The 24,374-nt window shown below is 37.1% G+C and overlaps 1 protein-coding gene across 1 annotated transcript; it reads right to left on the reverse strand.

The window, feature by feature from the left end:
• Positions 1–946: 946 nt before the first annotated feature.
• Positions 947–21,798, reverse strand: HHIP (hedgehog interacting protein; the record flags this gene model as incomplete). Its single annotated transcript, XM_009872989.1, has 9 exons — positions 947–2,105; positions 4,507–4,655; positions 14,725–14,806; positions 15,412–15,542; positions 16,223–16,346; positions 18,345–18,466; positions 19,503–19,646; positions 21,043–21,216; positions 21,647–21,798. Coding segments are annotated over 9 exons (1,272 nt in total), but the record flags the coding sequence as incomplete, so codon positions are not given.
• Between the last annotated feature and the right edge of the window lie 2,576 nt (positions 21,799–24,374).

Genomic DNA, 24,374 nt, shown 5'->3' on the forward strand with positions numbered 1-24,374 from the left:
GTTTGGTCTTCATGCTCATTTAATCCCAGGACGTCTTTCAATGGACTGTCGGTTGAATATACATTGTGCAAAATTATGCATGCACTTTTTAATGCAGACCATTGTCTGCTGAGCACTTAACCAAGATTTCTCAACCCGTTTCCACTTGGCGTGAGGTCACTCAAAACCCAAGCAAACGTACATGGAAGGCAAATGTAATTTTCTGTTCCTGTGAGCCTAAGACAGAGAAATGCTATTATCCGTCATGCTGCACTTTCAGATTTAGTCATTAGTAAATGAAGACCGAAAACTTTCTATAAAGGGAAATTTGTTGCATGTCACTGCCCTGGAGAGGTGATTTTGCTACCAGAGAGTAATAAGGCTAAAGTCTTTTAGAACTTCTTGCCTAAAGTATTCTGAATTGTTGACGCCTGAGCGGCTGCTTGTAAGTACAACAGGATGCACACACTGTGGCTACTCTGCTTTCTTTCCATAGGCAAGATTTTAAAAAAGCCAAGTAGTGCAAAGGAAATCTAATAGTCCATAAGGTGTGAGCGGAAAAACTGACAGTATCGCCCTAGAGCTGGAAATACGAGAGCACCACTTCTGAAGACACATCCAATTGGACTATTAATACTTTAGAAAACCTGACTATAGCATGTACACCGTATTTATTGAGACATTTACAAACAACTCAGTCTTACGGTAGCTCTTCAAGGACCATGTACATTTAGAATCGCATTTGGTGAGAATCATCATACGTTTTTTTGTACAAGCGACATCGTACGCAGCCAGCGCGTGCCCATGTGAGCTCTCGTCCAGGGACGTTCCGTCCAGTGTGAAATCAGCAGCAGCCTACTCGTGTATAATCTGGCCTGTCCTGTTACAGTGGAAATCACTTTATGAATGCTTTTAACATACGCTGGGAATTTTACTACGATTGGTTGGCCGTTGTTTTTCTCATCCGTCGTAAATGAATACAAGTTGACACAAGGATACATTTCTAGATTAGATCCACAACACATTAAAGTGTGTGTTTGCTCTCTCTTTCCCCGTCTTCCCAATTAAGTTGTTGAAAAATGTAACTTTAGTATTTTACAGGACATGGTAAAGCTGTCTCATCTAGGTGATGTCTATATTATAAAAATAAAATAAAATAATATAAATATGTAACATGAACCCAGTGCCCATTGTTAAATAAAATATATGATAAAAAGCAGACCTTCTAGGATGACTGGTTTTGAAATATGCGATATAATTTAATTATTAAACACTTGAAACAATCTTGATATTAAGCTGCGATAACCAGATTTTTGCATCTATGCTAGATAAAGAAATGCGTAACATTCTGTAATAGAGTTACATTGATGAAGGTGAAGGTTACAGGCATACAATGAATTGCCTAGATAGGAATGTGTTAAGGAGTTCTGAAATACTGTCTCACGATGTAGTTCAGCTCACCTTAGAAACTGCTACAACTGGATGTTATTAAGTCCAGCAGTTTATACAGCGATGTTTGAAAACTGTTCTCTTACTGGTATAGTCAGATGGGTACAGACACGAGATTTCTGGGATGTCAAAGAATCCATTAAGACATCACAAAAGTCCTTTGACGAAAATGTGGTATACAGTGGAATTACTTTGTAAACTATTTCTCATGAAGAAATAAATATAAAAAAAAATTCCACTAGCTGCAAAAACGTATTTGTGCACGTGTATGTGTGTACATATTGGATATCGGTACGTCTGTGGAGACATGCAGGAATATTTACACACATACAAAGAATTCATCTGCACATTTGTGGATATTATACTTAAATTAATAAAGTAAATCAAATCACCGGTATTTGTTGCAGGATCACAGTCTTTGAAAAATGACAGGATTCAAAACAAATGCCCGCTGAAAGTGTAGTTTCCAAACAGTCCCAGAAACTATACAATATAGCTGGTTAGATCCAGCAAATAGGAAGTCATGTCTAGGATCTGATCAAGAATACCTGCCCTTGTCACTCTTCGGATGTTTCTATCCACTTGTTCACACTGGGGGCCGAGATAGCCTTTTTTACATAAGCATTTATTAGGCCTTACACAGACACCTCCATGTCGACAGGCTGGGTCACATTTTGCTGTGGGTGAAAAAACAGCAATTTTCTCATTTGTTTAGGACATCACAAACGAAAAAGACACAGTACGCATTCATTAAGAGCTTTTCTAAACTTCTAATGATAAAGCGCATAATTTAAAAGCAAAATACGAAGGGCAAAATATTAGAAGTTTTGAAACTGTATTTTTTTAAGCTTGAGAATATTAGGGGCAGGAAGTCATTTTACATGTCTGAGAGGACGTCGCCCAGGCCAGACTGTGAAACTCAAATAGCAGATTTTTGAAAATGTCCAATTCCCATACTCATGCTTGACTTTGGAGCACACAGAAGACACATCTCAAAAGACTTTAGGCTCCAAATGTCTTACCAGTTTAAAACAAGGCATACAGCAAGTCTAGATCTTTAAAAAGCGGTGGTCTGCCTCATCGCTTTTCTTAGGTTGGCAATCCAAAAGAGTCCTGAAGTTAGTGAGATGCTGGCCCTCTCGAAGCTAGCAAGTACTGACTCTCAGGTGAATTCCTTTGTGCGTGCAGAGTTCTGCGCTACAAGTTTTTGTGAGCAGAGCAGGCTACAACTGACCACCGAGGTGCACTCTTTTGGCTCGTGAATCACTTATGCTTGCAAGAAAATTGAATTCCCTTTAGAAAAAAAAGATAACCAGAGTATTTTTTCACAGCTTTTGTCAGTTAGTTAAGGTTCAAAGTTTTTCCCTCTCTCTTTAGCAGATGCCTGATGATTTACCTATAGAGTTCTAGGTTAATCTTGTTTAAGTTTTTTAAATATAAGTGCTCTTTTAAATTGTAGCCGGTGTCAGCAAAACGAATGATCTTCTGGGTACAGTCACAGCACTGTGGTAAACACAATGTAACTTTCTTTTTGCAGACATTCTGCTGTTTAATTCTATCTATTACAATAAAGCTATAATATTGATTTACGTGGCTTTTTAATACACTATGTAAAAACAGGTTTCTTGATTATATTAATGTTTTTCTTAATTGCACTAGGGTGAAAGCGATGCCTCATAAGGTAATTTTTCTTAATTAAATTATAACAGTAACCTGACATCCTAGAACATATTTTTTTTGTAGCTTTCTTGTATGTTGCACCTGTCAAATTATCTATCACAGAGCTGTAATGTTTTTGACCAAAACAGATTGTCCAAGGCCCATTTTTGTTCAGTGGAGGCATTTTTTACTTGGACAAGGGCTGCAGAATGGTCCTCATTCTCTAAATGTAGGAAATCTCCAACTGACAAGTGAGGACAGTTGAAGTTGGGCCGTTTGGCCAGATTATCTCATCCATTTCTTTTGTTGCACAGTTGTATGATGGTCAGTTTGTGAATCTTGCCAGTGAGATGTATCATTTGTGATTTCATTTATTTCATTTTATTCCAAACAAGGTCACTCCTGCTCATCACTAAACACCTGGACGTTGCTGAAATTTACACTCCTGGCTCTAAGGACCTCGTAGCTGACTCTGCGTCAACAGAGCCCTCCTGAGCATCCTTCCAACCTGAATTATCCCTGGTCCATCGTGTGATCCTTGCTTTGTCTTACTCTGTGATTCGTTTCCTCTTTTGAGTTCTACTGCCATTACATTAGCCAAATCTCTTTCTATAGGCCAAATCTCTTTCTATAGGTCAAACTCGCTGAGCAAATGTGCTCAGTCAGAAGACGGTGCTGACGCATTAACAACACCTCCTGGTACCCAGGCTTGCTCTGGAAGATCTGCAGAGTGACACAGCTCAGACATAACCACAGCCTCTGTGAGACAGTAATAGCAGAGCTGTGCACTCCACGTTCATACATCTCACCCTTTGGGTGGCACACCCAGCATCTGCTTTGATCACAGTTGCTTTTTCAAGTGACTTTTAAAAGACAAGACAGGGCTTCATAAAAGCACTGTGATTAATAATGGATTATAGTAATGTTCTGATTATTAGCCTCTTTGTGGTAAGTTGTGCACAGAATTCTAACAAACTGGAACCATTTTATTTTGTAGGATCAAAAGTAAGAACGTACCAAAACTAAAATATTTGCATTAAATTAGCAAAGTGCAAAATGCGCAATAGTGGCCTGCAGGTCTGATTCATCATCTTTCCCGACAATGTTCTCCTGTTTGACTCTGACAATGGCAATACTGCACGTGAAAGCTGATTGCCCAAACATGGAACATGTATTGATTGTGTTTCCTTTCCTTTTGCGATCTTGGCAAAAAATATAAGAATATTGTTTGTCATATTTATGCTAATTAATAGCAGTCGTTTTTTCCTACAGCTGACAAGATCGGTATTTCTTCAATGTCGTCTTAGAACTGATGGTCAATTATATATATTGAAAATTTCTCTCAGCAAATAATTAAAAAAAGCAAATTATGACATGTCACTGCTTTTTTCACTTGTTGCTATGAATCTATATACAAACCTGTTCTGCAGAACTCTCCTTCCCAGCCTTGATTACAGCAGCATTTTCCTGTGGGAGTGCAGTGCCCGTTCCGACAATGCCTTGAGCATTCAGATGTCAGTGTCTGTGCAGACTGAGCTGTTCTTTTACATTCTTCAGGGACTAGAGGCCTGAATAAAAATAGATGGAGCAAACAGATAGTTACAGGTCAGGGTCAAGGAGAAAAACTTTGTGGGTTTTTATTAAAGGCTTGATTCACTTTTATGGCATCAGTGGGAGAAATCTGTGTTCTAAGGGGATTGTTTGGGGTTTTTTTCCTCAAGAACACTGATAAACATAGAGATGATATGTTACTTTACAGAAAAATCAGTGTGATTTGCTATTCTTTCATATAACTGCCTTCAGACATCTTCTACAAGATTAAACAACAGTCCTTGAGATTTCTTGAAGCCTGAACCTGGCAAAACCAGCTTGCTGAAAAGCTTGTCGCAGGCAGTGTACATCTCTAGATAATACCATTATGAGATATGCAACATTCTACTGATTGTATGGCTTTTTTTCAGAGTGCACATAGTCATATAGTTCAGTCCAGAATCTGATGGTGTCTTTTTGATTTTCTAGCTTCTTTATTTCCATTTGTACGCTGGGAAGAGTGATCTGAACAGCAAATTTCATGTCACACATTATGACACGCATAATAATTTCGCAAAAGTATTACCTCTGCCTGCAAATTAGGTTTGACATTGCAGAATTTTTATTTCCACATTTTTGTGAAATCGCATTTGGATTATGCTCTGTGGATGTTTATGTAAGCATCTGAGCATCAGGAAGGTCTGTTTCACTCTGAGGGTGACCAGGCCCTGGCACAGGTTGCCTAGAGAGGCTGTGGAGTCTCCATCCTTGCAGGTATTTGGGAGATGCCTGGTCCTGGGCAAGTGGCTGTAGGTGACCCTGCTTGAGCAGGAGGGTTGGACCAGGTGCCCTCCAGAGGTGCCTTCCAGCCTCAGCCACCCTGCAGGGGATTCTGTATCAGGTAAGCATGGAGGAAATACTAGTTCAGCTGACTTAAAATATTTCTGATACTGGCTTTTTTGGCCGGGCTTCTTGGTGTCAAGTCTTACATTACACATTTTTTTCTATCAGTCTCTACAAAATGTTTTGGATGGTCCAGTTGCCTTTTTTATTTACGAAAGCACAGCATTATCTTCCTTAACAAAGAAGGAACTGTGATGTTCCTTCTGTAGTGTTAAGTGTATAAAACTCCTCAGTGTTTTAACTTAAGCATGCCGTAACTGTTGCTATGACTTCCAATGTTGTGGTATTTATTTATTTTTTTTTAAATTTAGCTGTATGTTATCATACTGACCACTTACTTTATTTGCTGAGTTCAGCAGCTAGAGACTGATAGGGTCATCTCAAGGCTAGAAGCTTCCCAGTTAAAGGTACAATTTTTTGTCTCTGCTGTGGGTTTGATTGCACAGGAATAAGTTCAGAAAAGAATATCAGGATCTCCCAAGAGATCTGAGCAAATAATTGAATGGGAGCATCGTGGTAAATTGACTTAATTAGTGACAAATACAAAATTACTCATTCTCAAAGAAATAATTTGAACTACTGCCATACATTCCTAAGCTTGAAATTAGTGAGACAAAGATTCTAATAGTTTTGTGGAGAGCTCAGGGAAACCGTGACTGAGTGTCCAGCTAGAATCGAAACAAACCAAACCAAATTTGTTTAAGATAGAACAGAATGGAAAATAACTCTGTTGATTATGCTGACATCAGTATTAAACGCCCAATTACATGCAAATAGCTGGAACCGCAACTTGTGCACTGATTACCCTGTCAAATATTAAAATTCTAGATACTCCTGTGTGGAGAGAAAGATAGTCTTTGGAGTCTGAGAAAGAAGGAGTGTGATGGAGGTGTGGAAAAGAGTGACAGAAAAAAAAGAGGGGGAAAATTGCTCATTCTTATTTATCTCCTATTTCAACATCAGAAAAATATCGAGGGAAAAAATTAAGCTAAAGAAAATAAAATTAACTAGCTGGACTCATGGCTTCTAAGATATCAATGAAGCCCATGCTCTAGGATTTTTAAAAGATATTTCTATGCACAATGGGGGCATTCAAAGTAATATTAGATAGGGTAAAAATAATTTTTAAGAAAAATAAGCACTCATACCTAATGTCACGGAAGTCCCTCACTAGCTGACTGGGCTTACATTTCCCTCCCTCCCCCCTATTTTGGCATGCAGCTTGTTAATGGTACGTAACAGGGTTTCTTGCATTTTTCTTTGAAGCAGACTAATAGAGTACAGGCTCACTGGTTTGTTTCACCATAGCACTTTCTCTACTCAGTCTTAATTGTTACCATGATTATTTAAACATCCACACAGAAGTGGTTCCCCAGAGATATTAGGGACAGAAAGAATGTGTAGACATATCTTCAAGTGTAGCACCAAGTTCTGATTTCAAAAGCTCTTCTGAGAAACATCACACCGATTCACACATACTTCAGGTCTTGTATTATTTAAGGGCTTTGAAACATGTTTTGACACCTTTTGTGCAGCATATTTGAAACGCTTTCAATTTTTCTTTTTACATATTTCCATGGCTGTCTTTTAAATATAATGCATTATTTTTTTGACCTGTAAGAAATTCCAGTCCTGTAGTAATAAGTCCATTACATATGTCCTGGTTAAGAACCTTTCTGCACTTAAAAACTATATGTGACATTCACAAACAATGCTGTTTTGGAAACAATTCTACAAAGCAACATAATTTTCAGTGGAGACTTGTTCAGATTTAAAGTAAAAAGATACGTCTTCTAATTCCTACCTCTGGAAAAAAAATACTCTAAATTTGAGGTGATTTCTTTATAGCCATCTGCATAGGAGACAACATTCTTCATCTATCTCCGTGTAAGCCTATTTCTTTCAAGTTAGTCTAAATGGGAGTATTCTCTTTTTCTTGCTCTAACACATGTTCTGTAGTACTATGTTTATCAGGAAGCATAACGTCAGGCTCCTGGAGCGTCTCTTGGAAAAGAGTTACAGTGGCATATCTTTAGCAAAGAATGACCTCGTAAGTCACAGAGATATTTTACTTGTGAAGATAATGTTTTATTTTATTAATAGAGGTAGAGTATTTCTCTATGATAGTGCTGGAATATATGGTTCTTTTTTTTATTTGTATTCAGTGAGGAAGGCAGAAATCACACTCATTTTCATCCAGCCAAGCATGGCTGGTCACTTTCATGATTTAAAGTTTTCTAGTGCTCTTGGTACTTGTGAATATAACCTTGCCTTTTATTCTACCATCAATCAATAACTTGCACTCAACAGCCTCGGATAATATTTATTAATGGTGGGGTGGAGTAGAAACAAAGATGGAAAAAATTCTGGCTGGCAGAGTGCCTTGGGAGAAGAGGAATACAAATGCAGCTGCAGCAGAATCCTTCGTGTGTGTGAGAAGAATTCGTGGTTTTCCTTAGTTGCACTACAGGAGAAGCCATGCTTCTTTCTCAGGATTTCAGTGCCCTTACAGTACAAACACATATAAAGAGAAAGTCTCTGCCCTGCAATACTTACACTTTGCATTCTTAAGGCTTTAAAGGGATGGAAATTTTCAGGCTCAGCCTAAGATTTGAACTGGATCTCACAAAGATAACCTAAGTCTTGAAACTGTTGGGACTCCATCCTTCCAGCACTCAGACAAGCCTATGATTTTGTTTATAAAACTAGTGCTTCACTGTGTCTCTTGAGGTGGAAAATGGAGGGGAATAGACGGAGCCACACTGTGGGCTAGAGAGAATTTTTTTCCTTGTTTCCCTCAATCTATAAAACCCTGAAGGGTATGGCTTGATTACTCTTACAGTAAGCACTATTTGGTCCGCAGAAAGTCAGCCAAAAATGTAGCTGATAATGACTATTTATATGGTCTGTACAATTCTAGTTATCTTAAAGAGCTGTTCATATATACAGCACAGTACAGTATATCTTGCTTGTTAAAACATGCTTTCATGAAACTGTATAACAACTCTAAATGTATGGAACATGGAGGAAAAGTTGTACTGGGGGCTGGGGCCCTCGTTGGGTCCCTTCGCTGACGTGTGCAGTGAGCTGGGAATTCTTGGCTGGACAACGTGTAAAATAATTTCTGCTGCATTACTGTAGCTAGTATAAGAAAGTAGCCTCTGCTGTTAGTTTGGAGGCATTTAAAAATCTAATAGATTAAAACTCATCCTGGAACTGCTTAGGATTTCATGCTGTCTTTAGTGCATCTCATCACAGTTCCACTGAACGCACAGGGTGATTTAGTTGCTGTATGCGCTAGCCTGCAACTCAGATATACATAAATCAATGCAACTGCAGCGTCAAATTCAGCAGTAATACAATGGTGCTGAACAGAAAACAATTCCTCCATCGTGCCTTTGACACAATATCAAAAACCTCCACTTCCCCAGTAAAGTGAGAAAAACCCAGACAAAATTCCTAGATGTTCAAATCTGAACAAGAGACACGGCCATAGAAATCCTGACTGAGGTACAAAATATATGGGAAGAAAGTCATGCTTCGATTAACTGCACACAACATACTAGGTATCGGAATGATGCTTAAGTATATCACCTAAATTTGTGCATTAGTTGTTTGGTGTTTTCCTTTATAAGAGAAAATGTCAAGAAAAAAAATGTTCCTTCACTACTTGTCATAGACTAAATTTACTACTTGTCATAGAATGAATATAGCATCTCTTCAGGTACAGCTTCTAAAATTAAAAAGTATACCTTTAGTCCTGGGAGAGATGCCAAAAGCTCGTTACTTGTCTCCAGATTTACTGCATGGGAATAATGTGGAAAAAACTCATGGCTTTCAAGATTTAAACTCAGCAGCATATCAAATTTATTCTTATATGGTATACTTGTTCATGACCTCTAGTCTTAAGAAATTCTGTCATGTTTGAAAACTAGTCCCTAGTGAAGCCTGTATCAATGTTAATAGCTAAGAGGTCAATGCAACTGCTAAACAGTTTGTATTACTGTCAGGGTGGTCATGAAAACAACACCTGCTGCATGAGCACTTGGCAGCTGGGTCAACAGGCACTGTGGGAATTTATCAATTTAGGGGGCCACTTGCATAACACTTTGACTGATGAATTGGGAAAGACGGGCTTACTGGGCTAAAGCTGCTCTATTATGTATGACTTTCTTTCGGATGGCAGAGGCTTCCTGCAGGCTCCAGAAAATAAGCAAAAGATAAACTGAGCTGTTTTTCCCTTATAAAGTGATAAAAAGTGAGAACTCCTTAATAGCCAATGTTAGAAAGGCTTTAAAAAAGGCAGGGGGGAAACCCCAAACCAAAACAAAAACTTTTACAGTCAGTGAGCTGTGATGTGATTGAAAAAAATCCTTAGGTTTTTCCATCATGGTTACAAAGGAGTTTTTGTGAAGTACTTCTGTAAAGTGAAACTCTCTAGGCTGGTATTTGCAAAAAGCTCTAATTTCTCTTTAGTGTCTCTTATGGGAATAGTAACTGCATGTGGGTAGGTAAATGAGATAAGAATTTTGCATGCTCCGACTAAACTAAACATAATTAGACATTAATTCTGGCTTTCCATTCTCTCAAATGACTTAAGGGATAGTAACTTTCTGAACAGAAAGAAATCATATGGCCCACCTGGGTGAGAGCATTCACCAATAAAATTGGCTTGTTCTACAGAGAGTTTCCAGTAGTAGACTCAGAGTATATCTGTAACTCAGCAGAACTGAGTATCTTGATACAGATTAGCCTAATACCGTATGTTTCTGAGTTTTCATTTCTATAGTAATTAAATTCTGCAGAGGGCTATGTTTTCAGAAATGTTACTCCTCTGTCATACCATCAAACACTCTTGACTCACACCAAAAAAATTAAGATCACCAATGTTTTTGTAAAGAGACCAAACAATGTCAAAAGAGGTATGACCTAGATACTGTCGACCTAGATACTGTCCCTTAGTATTTGAAATCAGTCTGTTTGGAAATATGCTCCGATAGCGAAAATCCCAGTTGGTGATGATGGAAAGGATGATAAGTGGAATTACATACTCTGGAGGGGCATGAAAGAGGAGTGAGATGGTTTGAATCAAGTTCAAGTTTCAATCTATTTGAAAGCAGCTATTCTGGCTGTTGATATGAAACATATTGAAATCCAGGTGTATAAGGTGTTACGAGGAGAGGAAAAGGAAATCTTCCCCTGTGTGCAAAGACAATTACTTAAGCTCTGCCCTCATTTGTAGAAATCACCTGCTGGCTTATCGTGGTCAGAAAAATTGTTCCTCCCTTTGGAATCACCGGATTGACAGTGGCAAACATGGAAAACTTCACAGAGGACACAGCACTGTGTGACTGCCCTATAAACTTTTCTGGGTTTAGTCTCATCTTTTAAATAAAAATCTTTTGCATTGTCCATCAGTTTGAGTTCTGAATCTCCTTCATTTTATCTATTATTTGCTTAGAGAGGAAAGTGAACATAAGTATTCTAAAAGAAGACTTAAAAAGCCACATTATGGCTGTTCTGCCACTTGCCAAAGTTTATTTTCTTACTTCTTCGTCTGTTGCTGTCTATGGTTTTCAAAGAACAGCTGTTAATAATGTTTAAATTACAGTTGATATGAAGCTATCAACAGATCTTTCATATTTAAATATGCATTTTTAATACTGTCCACAGCTGCTTTTCTGCTCTTATCATGCTAGAAAATGATTACTCTTTCTTTTCTAATGAGTTTGTCTCCTATTTTCTCTGCTACTGACTAACTGGAATATTTGGATCTCTAAAGATTTTCTGTATCACCGTTTATCTAGTTATTTTTCCTATGCATTCATCTGTATTTTCGTACTTGATATTAGTATTTATTTGTAGAAACAGAAAGCAAGACAGAAAAAAATATACAACAGGAAGTAGAAAAAGAGAAAATGCAAATTTCTTTTTTTTTGGTCACAAAATATACTGCTATTTGTACTGATCTTCAGAACATCTGAATAACTCTATCTTCTAGTTGAGAAGTAAATAAGTCTTTCTCCTCATATTTTCTCATTAGTTCCAAACCCTGGAAAGTAGTTTACTTATGGTAACATTTTTTTCATAATAATCAAAGAATGGATATATTTTTCAGAGACCCAGTTTTAACACAAGAAATTCTTCTTTTGTCTGCTAGTTTAACTACTTGACCTAATGCTGCTTTTATGTGTTCATAATTCTTAGGGTTTCCCACATCTGCAGTCTCAAAGCTAATATTATTACCTATACTCTTTACTTTTTTGCAATGGCTAGTAATATATGTATTTTGCAGCACCTTATATACTTGTCTTTTACATCCATTTTAAACTTTTCTGTTTCTGATTTATTACTTAATTGTCTAAAAGCTCTCAAGTACTAATCTATCATTATAAAAACCTTGTTACAAAGAGAAGGATTATTTAATTCTGTGCTATTGATGGGAGGCTATTTAATTACTGACATGAAGTATTTGGAGGAACTGAATTAAAGTTTCCTGTGGTACCTCAAATTGTGTGTTTCAAGTTGCCTTGATGATGGAAGGATTCAGAACCTCTGTGCAGATCACATTTGTCTATTCGTCATACGTCACCTCAGTTGAGCACCTCATTTTTATTACATGAGAAAGATTGTTTTAGGATAGGACATTCCCATTGCTGGGAATGACTAATGCAAAGGCTTCTTTGGATTACCCTGATCTTCATCTAATGTTTTAACCTGCCCATTTCTTTTGATTTTTTTTTCTACTGTTAGCAGTGCCCAAGTGGTAGGTTTCTTTCTTAAGCCATATTTGGGATGAGGAAATCAGGGCCATGGTTATGTTTGAAAGCAACTTTGCTTTGCAGTAGTTTTCTACAAAGATCAAAAGAAATCAAGCCGTGCATCTTCATGTAACATTATTTAGAATTATTTAGAATAAAATAATAATTTCCTAAGCTTGCAGCAGCTTATGAATGACCGCTAGCAGAAGAAGATTGGGTTTTGTGTGAGGTTATTAATTTCCTTCAAGGAATGATAATTCTGTTCTTTTACCTGCCCCATGCATGCAAGGCTCTCCGCAAATTGATGAGTTTGCCAGGGGCCACTCTCACAGGGTTTTGTTAGTAATGGATTTCTAAGACATGACAAATCAATACTTTGATGATTTTATTTATATCTAATGTTCATAGCCCACCTGTAGCATCTTTGTTCTAGAAAGCTTGCTGTGCTAGAGTTTACACCTGCATTTGTTATATGTATGGTGCATGCCATGAGGAAGACATTAATAGCAGCAACAACATATTAGCATGCAAAAATGTATTAGCATGTGAATAACAATTAATATTTTGTTAATAAAGCTTTACACGAGCATTTGCCAAAGCCATGGAATTTTTAAGCTGTTTACGTGTGTAATGTGAAATTAGGATGAAATGGTAAATAGAGCTGCAATAGTCTTTTGTGGAAATATCTCGTTGTCTTTCACTTAAAAGACTGCAATGGTGTGAAACTGAAAAACAGCCAAACTCCAAACTTTCCCTGGATGAACATTATCTCATATTTCTAAAAAGCATTACCAAAAAACTACATCCCTTTGCCACAGTCTGCTGTGTGTCAACTGTGTGCCAATTTACAAAAGTATTTTATAGTTTTCTGGTTACTTTCACCAGTAACCAAACACAGTCTTGACCCTTTGCCATACATGAAAAGAGTCAACTGTGAGTGCAGCAATGGGAGGTCTGGCCTTTCAGGTATGTCAGCTGAAGACCACCCTACTGGAAGAGGTAACAGGAACAAAAAGCCGAGGTCAAACAAGGCAGCCCCATGTAATTAGATACTAATAGTGGATTTAGGGTGTAAAATTCACTTAAAACCATACACCAACAGACTAAACAATCCTAGTAAGAATGGCAAGTTTTGTTCTAAAAAAATGTTTTTAATACCAGAAAGCATAAATAAAACATACATAGTAATCTTGACTGACAGACTGCACTAACCTGCAGTAACATCTGCTTCCAAATTATTTCCTATAGGTTTGGTATAGTATACTTATACCATATACTTATATATACAGTATAGTACAGTGTGCGTCCAATTTCATGCATTTATTATTATTATTGTCCCGGTAACAACTTTTAGAATTTAAATCTGAGAAGAAAATAAATTCCTCTCTTAAACGGACAACCGCAAAACCCAAAATGCAAGCCTAACTCATGTTAACGGGAAGACATGCTGAAGTAGGTGCTGAACAAACAGGCAGTTGCTTTTGCAGGGTATGATGGAGTCGAAGTAATTATTAACATGAACTTAGTTTCTGTCATCACTTTCATTTTGTGTTAATTTCTGATGCTTTTGCAGGATGGATGTGGTACCTTTACATTGCACAGACTTGGGCTGATAAGTGCAGCAAGATCCGTCACGAAGAAAATGGTATTTCTCCAGCTAACGTGAGTACTTGCTAGTTGTCTTGCTCTTATTGCTGCTGGGGCCCCTGGGTCACACTGGGAACTGGCTTTCTGTAGTCTTTCCAGATTCCCTAATATTTTCAAAGCTCTAGCTGCTCTGCAGAGATCACATCTCAAGAAACTATGGTTTGCTAATTTTCATTTATCCTCATTTTACAACTGGCAAATTAATCTAAATAATTAATCATATTAACTCTGTGTCTTATAAATCATTTGAGTGTAATTTATAAGCCTTTTTGAACTGATGATTTAAGAAGTATTAAAGAATTTTTTGTATTTTTAGCACACAGTGCAGTGGAAGGTAAGAAAATAGAGCTGGGGAGAATTCCAGCACCTGCCTACCGTTGATGCTGCATCACCTTTGTGGCACCTACAGGTCATTCAGCTTCAGAACTACCAGAAGCATCTTTTACCTGTACTGGCCCATGTGGTATCACATTAAATATGTCTACAGTTCTATGAAAACATGCCAAGAATGGGAATCTAGGTGGGAGATTGGTCAGCATTCAGCATAATGTCAGAAAGTAAAAAATTCCAGTAGTTAAGTGTTGGTTACACCTCTGACATTGGCTTTCTATAAGACAGTGGATACTTTTAGTGAATCTGTTCTGCTTGCTGCTGATTGTACATTTGCTTTTAGGAGGCCTTGAGAATTTCCCTTCTTACTGACTGTTGCATAATTCAGCTACATGGAGAGATCTACATTTACCTTTTGTTTTTTAACCCGTTGAAGACTGACCTTAGTGAAAAACGTGATGCTCACCTTTTTGGGTCAATGATCTTGTAGAGTTTTCCACTGTGAGGCTGTGTCATACTTTTACTGCTTGATAATATGTAAATCTCACCTGTTAAAGAAACCAATACAATAACTTAGTTCTCATTTTTTTAAGATGTCAAAGATATGACGTTTGTGATCTAACTGTATTTGCAAGACGAGATTAAAAAAAAACTTCAAAAGAAACACTCAGCACTGAAATATACAACAGAACCATTGCTATTTGAAGATTTAAATAAGCACTTTCCCCAAATGGATGCTAAAATGTGAAAGATACTTTATCATGAACGTTTCTTGTTTCATCTGGTACAGAAGTGGTTAAAAATAAAATTGGGGAGGAAGGGAGAAGAGGGGGATCGGTCTGCTCATGCAATATCTTTGCCCCTTAAGTCTGTAATTTAGGAATAAAAGCAAATATATGACACATTATGCCATAGTGAGTCACACAATTCACAGAATGTGAAAGACAGTGAGGACTGTGGCCCCTTCCAACAACCCATTCTCTTGGTTCTTTTTACAAGGCTGCTAAGGTGTAGCTGAGAGCAGTATAGACAGCTTGGTCAAAGGAAAGACAGCCTTTAGATTTTTTTTTAAACTTTTACTATAATTTTGAATAGTACAGCAGGCATTACTGATAAGGTTTATGATTTAATAACATATTTCTTTTCTATTTACCTAATTCGTCTTCACCAAATCCCAAGACAGGGCCTGAAAAGAAGCCTCTACATGAACCAGTGTTGCCAAGACAGAGGGGTTTCTCTTGCCACTGTTTGGTTGCAGGACTCTGTTGCAGTGTTAAAAAATTTCTATATTCAGAAACACATAAAGCAAATTGTTATATTACATTTTGAATAGAGAGTTTTCACTATCCAGATAAATAAGTAAACACTTGGTGCAAGTAGCTCCATAGACACATTAGTGCAGTTCATCACAATAAGATTTCCTGCCTGTTATTTTTCAGATGCTTAAAAAGCACAGCTTTTTGCTGCTTGTCATTAAAACATCACAAAATTGGCTTCAAGCTATACTATAGGTATCACACGCCAAATAGCTCAGTTTTCACAAATAGCGACAGGAAAACTATGCCCATTCATTTAGAAAACATTGCTATTACTCCATCAGTGATGTTACCATAAAACTCCCAAAGCTTTCGGTGTTTTACCAGTTAGATCTGTTTGGGAAACTGTCCCATGATTAACGTTGATTCCCGTCATAATGTAAATTATGCCAGTGTTTGTGGAACTAAAACCTTAAGAGCACTATGCTGCAAGTGGGAAGACCAGAAATGTTACGTATGTTACCATTCATAAGAATACTGTGCTACTGCTTTTCCGAATCTAGAATTTAATCTGCATTGTCACACCATTGAAAACTGGCAAAGTGACACAACATAGAAGACTGTTGGTGTTCCTTTATAGAAGGAGCTCCAGAACAAAATATGCCTTGTACACGTTTTTTGTTTAAGAGTGAGATGTAAGAAACCTACCCATTGCGGTCTCCAAATACGTAACTTCCATAGAGTCTTTCTGACTGGCAGCCTCGATAGACAAATCCACCAACCAAGGATCCACTGCTGAATGGTTTGAATTCTAAAAGTGAAGGCTCACTTTCTAAAAAGGAACTACCGTAGCATTAGATCATATGCAGTTTCATATTTTTATGCACATTTATGAAAATGTTATTACTTCAAGGACAGAGATTAATTCCATTTAAACATTCTTCAAAATTCAAGACGTGTTGCCAGAAACTAAACTTTTAATAAATCAGAAAATTACAACAAAGACTATTCGTTAAACAATCAGGGAATTAAACAGGAGAAGCTATAATTGCTTTCTTTGGTTGCACAGTCTGGGAGAACTATATAAAGATTAGGTTGGACCTTCACTGAAATTGATGTGGTTACCTCTATTAACTTTTATGTGGAAATACAGTCTGCAGAATAGATCTCCTAAACTTCACGAACACAATTAAACCCCCTTCACTGTAAAGTCCTTCCAGAGTCTAAGAGCAGAAATTCTAGTGATTTTCCACAGAACTGGTTTTCAAAGCCTTTCAATGGTTTGAGAAACCCTTTCGAAATCACGGTTTTAAACATGGTACGTGTGTTATATCCCATAAAACACTAGTATTGCTGACCATAACTTCTTGCTGTAATTTATTTTATGCTGCTGTCATTGCAGTTCCTACACTTTTTTTTTTTTTTAAATAAAACTGCAGAGCTTAGTCACATCAAATAATGTCTTCAAGGATGTTTCAGTGTAAATGTTCCTATTCAGATAATCAAATAGTGCTTAGGGTAAAAGTAGGCTCAACTTGACATGCAAACTGCGTCATTTTAAATTAAAGCCACAGCCAATAGACCTTTTTGTTCTATAAGATTTTCTTTTTTAGTCAGAGGGCTAGCTGCAGGTCTTTGATAAGTGAACTTCCCAGATTACTCTTCAAGTTATGTGGGAGAAAACGATGGTGAGCTCTTTATATTAAAGTGATTGACCCACAGCCTAGTATTAATATTGGCAGGCTGTTCTGGATAGACACAATATTGCTTAGTTTACTCTGCAATAAAGATGCAGTCAAAATTCCATTGGAGCAGTGGTTTACCAAATATTATTCTTCGGTTTGGCTTTTATAAAATGAACACAGAAAATACATGCGATAACTGAAGAAGAACAATTGCATTTACACTGTTGTGTGCTGTTGTACTAGCCAGCACAGCTGCTTTGCTTTTAAGTGAAGTATAGGTGGGAGAACTAGGGATGTACGGAAAACCAAAAAATGCACTGTTCCAGGAAATATACCAATTCTCAATGCCTTTACACACCTTTGACATTATCACTTTTTACCACCATGAATTTACAAGCTGCTAAATGGTTAGCCAAGGTAGGAGATAGGACAGAGTAACTCTCGCCTGGCTGACCTGAGCTAGCAAGCAGTCTTAGTGAGTATCAGAGTTAAAAATTAAACTAAAATTGTGACTGATGAGCATACTGATTGAGAGAGAATAGGAAACACTTTAGTTTCAAGTCCCTAATGGAGTACGTTTATCTATTTGCAATCTAATCTGAACTAGTAATTCATTATGAAGTAGTAGCATAGTGCATTTTTCCAAGTTTTTGATTTTTAGTAAAGTTTAAACAGAGCTCAGTCATTTCCCGGTTTGGTTGTGGTCTGTTGTCTGTCTCACTTTTTCCATTACAGGAGGCACATTACATTCTGTATCTTAAAAGTTTTTTTATGAATGGCTAAGAATATATTTTCATCACTTCCTGATATTCAAAAATCTTTTCTTTATAAGCCATCATATGCAGCAAAAGTGACATCTTTGACAGACTAGCCACTGGCATATTCCTAAAGCTTATTTAAATGATATTCTACACCAATAAGAACAAAGTTGAGTCATTTAAATTTTGTTTTGTCTTACATCTTTTACCTGCTTGTACCGTACTTTTCATAAGTTCTATCTTTTGTAGGTTACGTATCCTGGCTGTGCTGTAAACTACCCATCATGGCTATACAGCCATTTACCTACTTTCTTCTGTTTTCTATTTATTATTCCATGAGCATAGAAACCGACCGTTCACATTAGCTTTACCCTGGATGGAACTTACCATAGTCTTTACCCTTTATTATTTGTAGGATTCTTGCTGAAGATCTGTTCTTTCCATTTGAATCTGAGCAAAGTATAGTTAAATTGATGTTTATGTCTGTTGGGTGGCGGTCCACAGCACATCTGTAAAGCAAAAAAATAAAGAAGGTTCATAAGATAGATGAGTTCATAATGTATAATTTTCTATCAGTAGTATGAAGCATCGCATTCTGAAGGACTATTGTTCCTTTGTGGTGCCTACTCATATGAGGGGCCTGTTTCATACTGAGCCAAAATACCCGAGACGTGCGTCAGATTTGTGTACAAGTGATAATACACCTTTTCCATCCCTGCACGATTTTTTATCTAATGTGAGGTAAAACTATTTTTTCCTAGTGATAAAATGGATTCTGCTCAATAGCACCTGAAATTAATAGTGCTTTAACTAAGCTATATGAGTTGACTTACATAGTGTGGGAATTTTGGACTGTTAATGCCTATCCCACATCGGCCTTTCTAGCCATCAGCGCGCTTGTAGTAAGTGTGGGTGGAGCCCTTCCCTATCTTCATTCTCAAAGCCTAGCCATGATGATGATGATGATGATGATGATGAGTTGACTTACATAGTGTAGGAATTTTGGACTGTTAAAAAGTCCAAGAACCAACTCCTTATCTGAACAACTTTCTGAATTTTTTCACACCATGACTTTAAATGTCACTTCAGTACTACCACCCACCTAATTTGCTGAATTATGTGTTGTTTAGTTAAAGCGTTGTTCTCATCCTTGTTATTGTTTAGATGTCACCAGATGTTCTCATTTGTTTTCCTTGTGCCTTTTTTTCTCAATCAAGATTTCCATCTCTAATGTGCTTGACTCTCTCTCTGCTTTACGTTCTTTTCTTCCCTAAAGGTAATATATTTATTATTTATTAAATCCCCAAATCCTGTACTTTGTTTCTGTCATTTCATTCCTGACTTGTTGTCATGCTCTTCTCCTTCCCCTTTGCCAATGGACATTTGCTTCTAAGTGTGAGGTGTGTGTGGACGTGGAGGAGTGGAGGTTTTAAAAAGTTCATGAGTGCCTTTATTATAAAATGTTGTTACCTGACTGTATGTAAGATTCCTGATTGAAAACAGTATCTACTCGAGAGTAATTCAATTTAACTGAAACTTACTTACCGGCCTGGATTGTGGAGTCCATGTGCAAAAATCTCAGGAGGTTGGTTTGTACTATTAAAATGTGGGTTGCTCCGTGGTATGGAATACGGGACATTGCACAGGTCAGTATTGACGTCGAGGCGCAATACAGAACCTGTAAAATCACTGAGAAAGTTGGATAATAAAACAATTGTTTTTAAAAAGTATTTTACTGGTAGGCTTAATTTACATAATACTACAGTGAGCCAGCAAAATAAAACACCGAGTTTACCGAATAATCACATATAGATTGGTTTTATGATATATGCAAGAATATATCCAAAGAATAGTAGCAGAACCTACCAAAGATTCGGTTTGACCAGTATGTTGCCTTGTTATGTGCATACTAGAACACCCCTGACCATGCTGTTGGGAAGCAACTTGATAATAAGAACAACTTTCCATACTTCCATATTGTTTTATGGCTTCAAACATGAGGATATTAACTCTTCTGTACTGTGTCTATTCTAGGGTAACTGTGGACATAATCACTGTGTAGTTATATAATGCTTTTTGCTATGACTTTGAATCCTACTCTTGAATTCAATGATTTCTAGTCATACTTCAATCCAAAGATTAAGTATACATTAATTAAAAAAACCCCACAAAGATAGTAATTGTATTGATTGAATGGAGATATTGGTACGTGTTTGTAAAGAATCAGAGCTTTATTGTTGTATGAAACAGGACAGTAAAATGTTTTGCCTTACATTCATAGCTGTCCTGGAGAAAGGGAGAAGAATAAGAATGTAGAAGAAGAGCATCAAAACTCCTCTTGCAACCATGAAAAGAGGTGATATTTACATTGATACCTTTCTGGTTTTCTTCATCATTAACCTATTTCAGTCTCCCCTTTAATTTAAAATAAAGTATTAGAATTGCTCTCTGGTCTTGGTTTTATGCATATCCTCATGGCAGAGGGCAGGAGCACCTGCTATTCTGCTGAACTTGAGGCCCATGCAGCAACTCCTTTTAGGTCTGTAAAGGTTCAGCACCGCACTTTCTCTAAAATAAGGCAAATATTCCAACTCTAACAGAGCATAATTAAACAGAGGGAAAAAGCATGTTGAGCAGATTGTATAGGTAGAACCAAAACAGGGTTGCTTCATATGTTCTCTAGACATTTTCCTAAGTGATACAGTGTTGTTACTGACTCTGGTATATGTTTGTAGACACATGTTTAGAATGTTTGCTCAATGAAGTTGTCTTATATAGAATAATAGTTTGGAAAAAAGAAGTCTAACCTATGCTTGAATACAACTCTATTTCCTGATGAGGGCTCCAATATTTAAATAGATTGCTTATTAGCACACAGCTACGAGAGTATGTATTTAAGCATCATGACTGTTCTGAAAATCAGCAGTTTGCTAAACCCAGGCACTGAAAATTTTAAGAATATGTAGTAAAGGAAGAGGGAGTAAGGTTTGCCCTGACACTCACAGATCACTTTTGATTCTGACCTCCAATACTGTGCAAAACCAGAACACAATAATAAAAGTCTATTCACTGGTAGTTTTTGTACCTTAAACCATCCATCTCCTCCATGTCATCTAGAGTGATCATGCCATCTCCAAGAAAAATGTATAGGAAACCATCTGGGCCAAAGAGAAGCTGTCCTCCTAGGTGTTTCCGATGTAGTTCTGCTACTTCTAAAAACACTCTTGCTGTTCTCATATCAACTTGGTGTGGATTTTTCCTGCAATGTAAAGATAGGAACACAGGTTTTGCTGTTTGCTATCATTATTCTTCTTTCTAAAAATAAACTCGAGTCATTCAGACTATACTTTAAGATGTGGATGTTGTAACTTGGTGGAAAAATGCCAAACAATTATTTCTGAGGAATTTCAGTTTTCCAGCATTCACCAAAAAATATTTTGCTGCCTATACACAATAACTAGGAAATAACTATAATTAAAAAATGACAGAAAGGGTCTTAAAAAGAATAGGCCAGTGTACTCACTGGCATTCCAAAACTACTGTTTGAAATAAAATGAGCAATAATTTTTCTTCAAGTCCCCAAGTATACACATTGTAAATCTGATAATTCAGTTTAGAAATGGAGAATACTACCATGAAAAGGCTGGTGAGAAATACAGAACTTGTGAACTTTAGACTTCTACTGATACCTGGATACTGTGTATTCTACGACCCTAAGGATGTGGTCATGAGGTCCAATAGCCCACCGTTCTTGGTTGGTGGTATAAGACACATACAGCTTTCCATTTTTCTTGTAATTGGGATGGAATGCAAGGCTTAACAGTCCTCTTTCATCTCCTCCCTGCAGTCAAATGAAAAACACAAAGAATTGTGAAGTTAATTATGTTCTTTATTGTGTTTCAGCTGGAACTCAAAAAAAAAAAAGAAGTTTCTTTCTTGTGGATAATCTGTGCCCAAACTCTTTTATTTCTTTCCTGACTACTGCACAAAAAGGATTATAAAACATTTCACTTAGGGGAAGTCTTTAAGAGTTAGAACAAGACAGTTGCCTTATGTAGTTATCTATGCACAAGTCTCTTACGCCACTTTTGTGGAGTGATTTGTGTATGTAATCTTTGGGAAGCCATGAAGACAAGTTTAAGTGCTGTGAAGGATTCTTTGCTGGGTTACTAGGTTGCTTGTAATTCGTCGAAGACAAATAAAAAGGTCTGTAATCAGCAGTCATTTCTAATCCAAGTATCCGAAACCTAAAACACAGTGCTGGCTGCCAACTCCCACTGTCTTGGCAATATGTTTAGAAAACAGTTAAATTGCTTGTGTAATATGTAAACCTTTGTTTTACCCTGAAGGCAGCAACATCAGTTGTCACAACTATGGTGGTCTGTTCATCATAGCTAGTATACTGTAGGTAATAAGCAGCCTCGGTCTCTCTGCAGAGAAACCATAGTTTTACATGTGGTCCTTCGATGGAAAGGTTTTGGTTATTTTTGCAAAATAAAAATAGAAAAATCTCCAAACAGCTTTCTTTTGTTACTATGTTTGCCACCAAGATTAGTACAGTTACATGTTAAGCACCAAATCCATGTAATGCACTGTGACAATGCAAATACGCCGTGTACTTAAATAGAAGGCAATTTTCTCTGTGGCTTCTAAAAATGTATGTAATATTACTATGCTTAAAATTGTATTTGTGTAAATGAAGAATAAAACCTAGATTCATTTGGTGTCCTTGAGGTAACACAGCCTCAGCAGGCATCAAAATAAACAGAGTACATAATTAACAATTGAAATTCAATTCATATAGGTGATTATTCAGAAGCTGATAATGGTTTTGGAGTTTTAACTCGGCGTTTGCCAGCCTTTCAAAACTAGTGACTAGTGACTCTGTTGTAGATTCAAGTGATCCAGCTCTGCACCCGTAAGGAGACAAGGTTTTGCAACTCTAACCACACCCATGATAACTAATTATGAAATTTTAAATTATAAGAGAGAATGAAGCTTTTAAAATGCATTCGCAATTCTGAGTGATGGATGGGCCTGTCTTCCTGCTGAAAGACATCCCAAAAAAGGCCTAATTGGGAAAGTGCACAGCTTTAATTTATTTTAATTCAACATGATTACCATATTTCCTTTTTAATCACAACCACCAAAGAGAAACCTGAGTCAGAAGTGGAGATGTAAATAGGTCAAGAGATTTCCATACAAAGAGATTTGTACAACGGAAGCTGGATCCTGCTAGTTTAGAGGCAGCCAAAATTTGCTAGTTTTTTCTTAGAATAAAATAGTTTCAGGAGGTTATCAGAGAGGTTAGTTTTGAAAGTCTAGTTGGAGCTGCCAAATCAGTTGCAGTCATCATGGATGAAGGGACTAGTAATCTAGCTCTTTCTCCTTTACGAGCCAAAAATAATTCTGCAGCTGAGTCTGAGGTGATTATAGATACTCTGGTATGAATTTCTAAGAGTTCTGACCAAGTTGCTCTGATAAAGTCTGAAGCAAAGGGAGGCAAATCAGTTGCTTTGCAAACAGTAAGGCATAGTTCAAAGATTCCTGATGAATGATTCTATCTGTTGTGCCCAGACAAAAGCAGTCCTATTGCTTCTCCTGAGAGATGAGTTCAGCTCATTTAAGGGCCCAGGAATGTCAGTGAGTCACACTAGGCCTGCTATTCCAGGTGAGTTATTGAAGGTATTAGTGAGAAAAGATCCTTCTGTTACTAAGCTGAAGATTTTATTTAGCACTTGATGTCATGGGAGCAGTCTCAGCGTGAAAGTGAAGTTGTTGAAAGCGTAAACAGGTGAAAATTAAATCAAGAGCTTTTAATGAAGTATATGTGAAGCAAGAATTTGACAAATGAACACAGGACCTGCAAGGTAATAAGTATGGCAAGTTGTATGCACAGGTCAGGCCAGTATTTCTACTAATTGCGCTCTTGCATAATTGCATTAGACTGCAATATAGTATCTATTGCTTCCTGAAAAGTCATTCTGCTCTCTGTTTCTCCAAGCGAGCCAGATACACTATGTTCTAAAAAGTCTATTTACTTGTGCATTTAATAAGAACTAAGATACTGAAATCAGTGCAGCATCAAGCAATTGGTTGGCTTATGGTCAACTAGAAATCCAGCTGAGTTTTTCCATACTTATTTTTTTCTCATTCTGGAAAACAATTGTTCATGTGTACTTTCAGCTTTATCACTAACTGGCAAATGTGTTGTTTCCAATGAAATCTCTGCTACAACTTCCATAGCTTCTCAGATGATCTCTGTGGTGCTAAAAGGTATATAGTTTTCTGTAGCGTTATGTCTTGTATGTTATGTTGTATATTGAGAGATATCCAGCAAAATCCTTACAGACAGTCATTTTGGTACTGTCAAACTGGGTTATTTTGTACGAGATTTCAAAATTTCAGATTTTCACT

This window comes from Apaloderma vittatum, unplaced genomic scaffold, assembly GCF_000703405.1.
Source record: "Apaloderma vittatum isolate BGI_N311 unplaced genomic scaffold, ASM70340v1 scaffold10307, whole genome shotgun sequence".
Taxonomy (NCBI): domain Eukaryota; kingdom Metazoa; phylum Chordata; class Aves; order Trogoniformes; family Trogonidae; genus Apaloderma; species Apaloderma vittatum.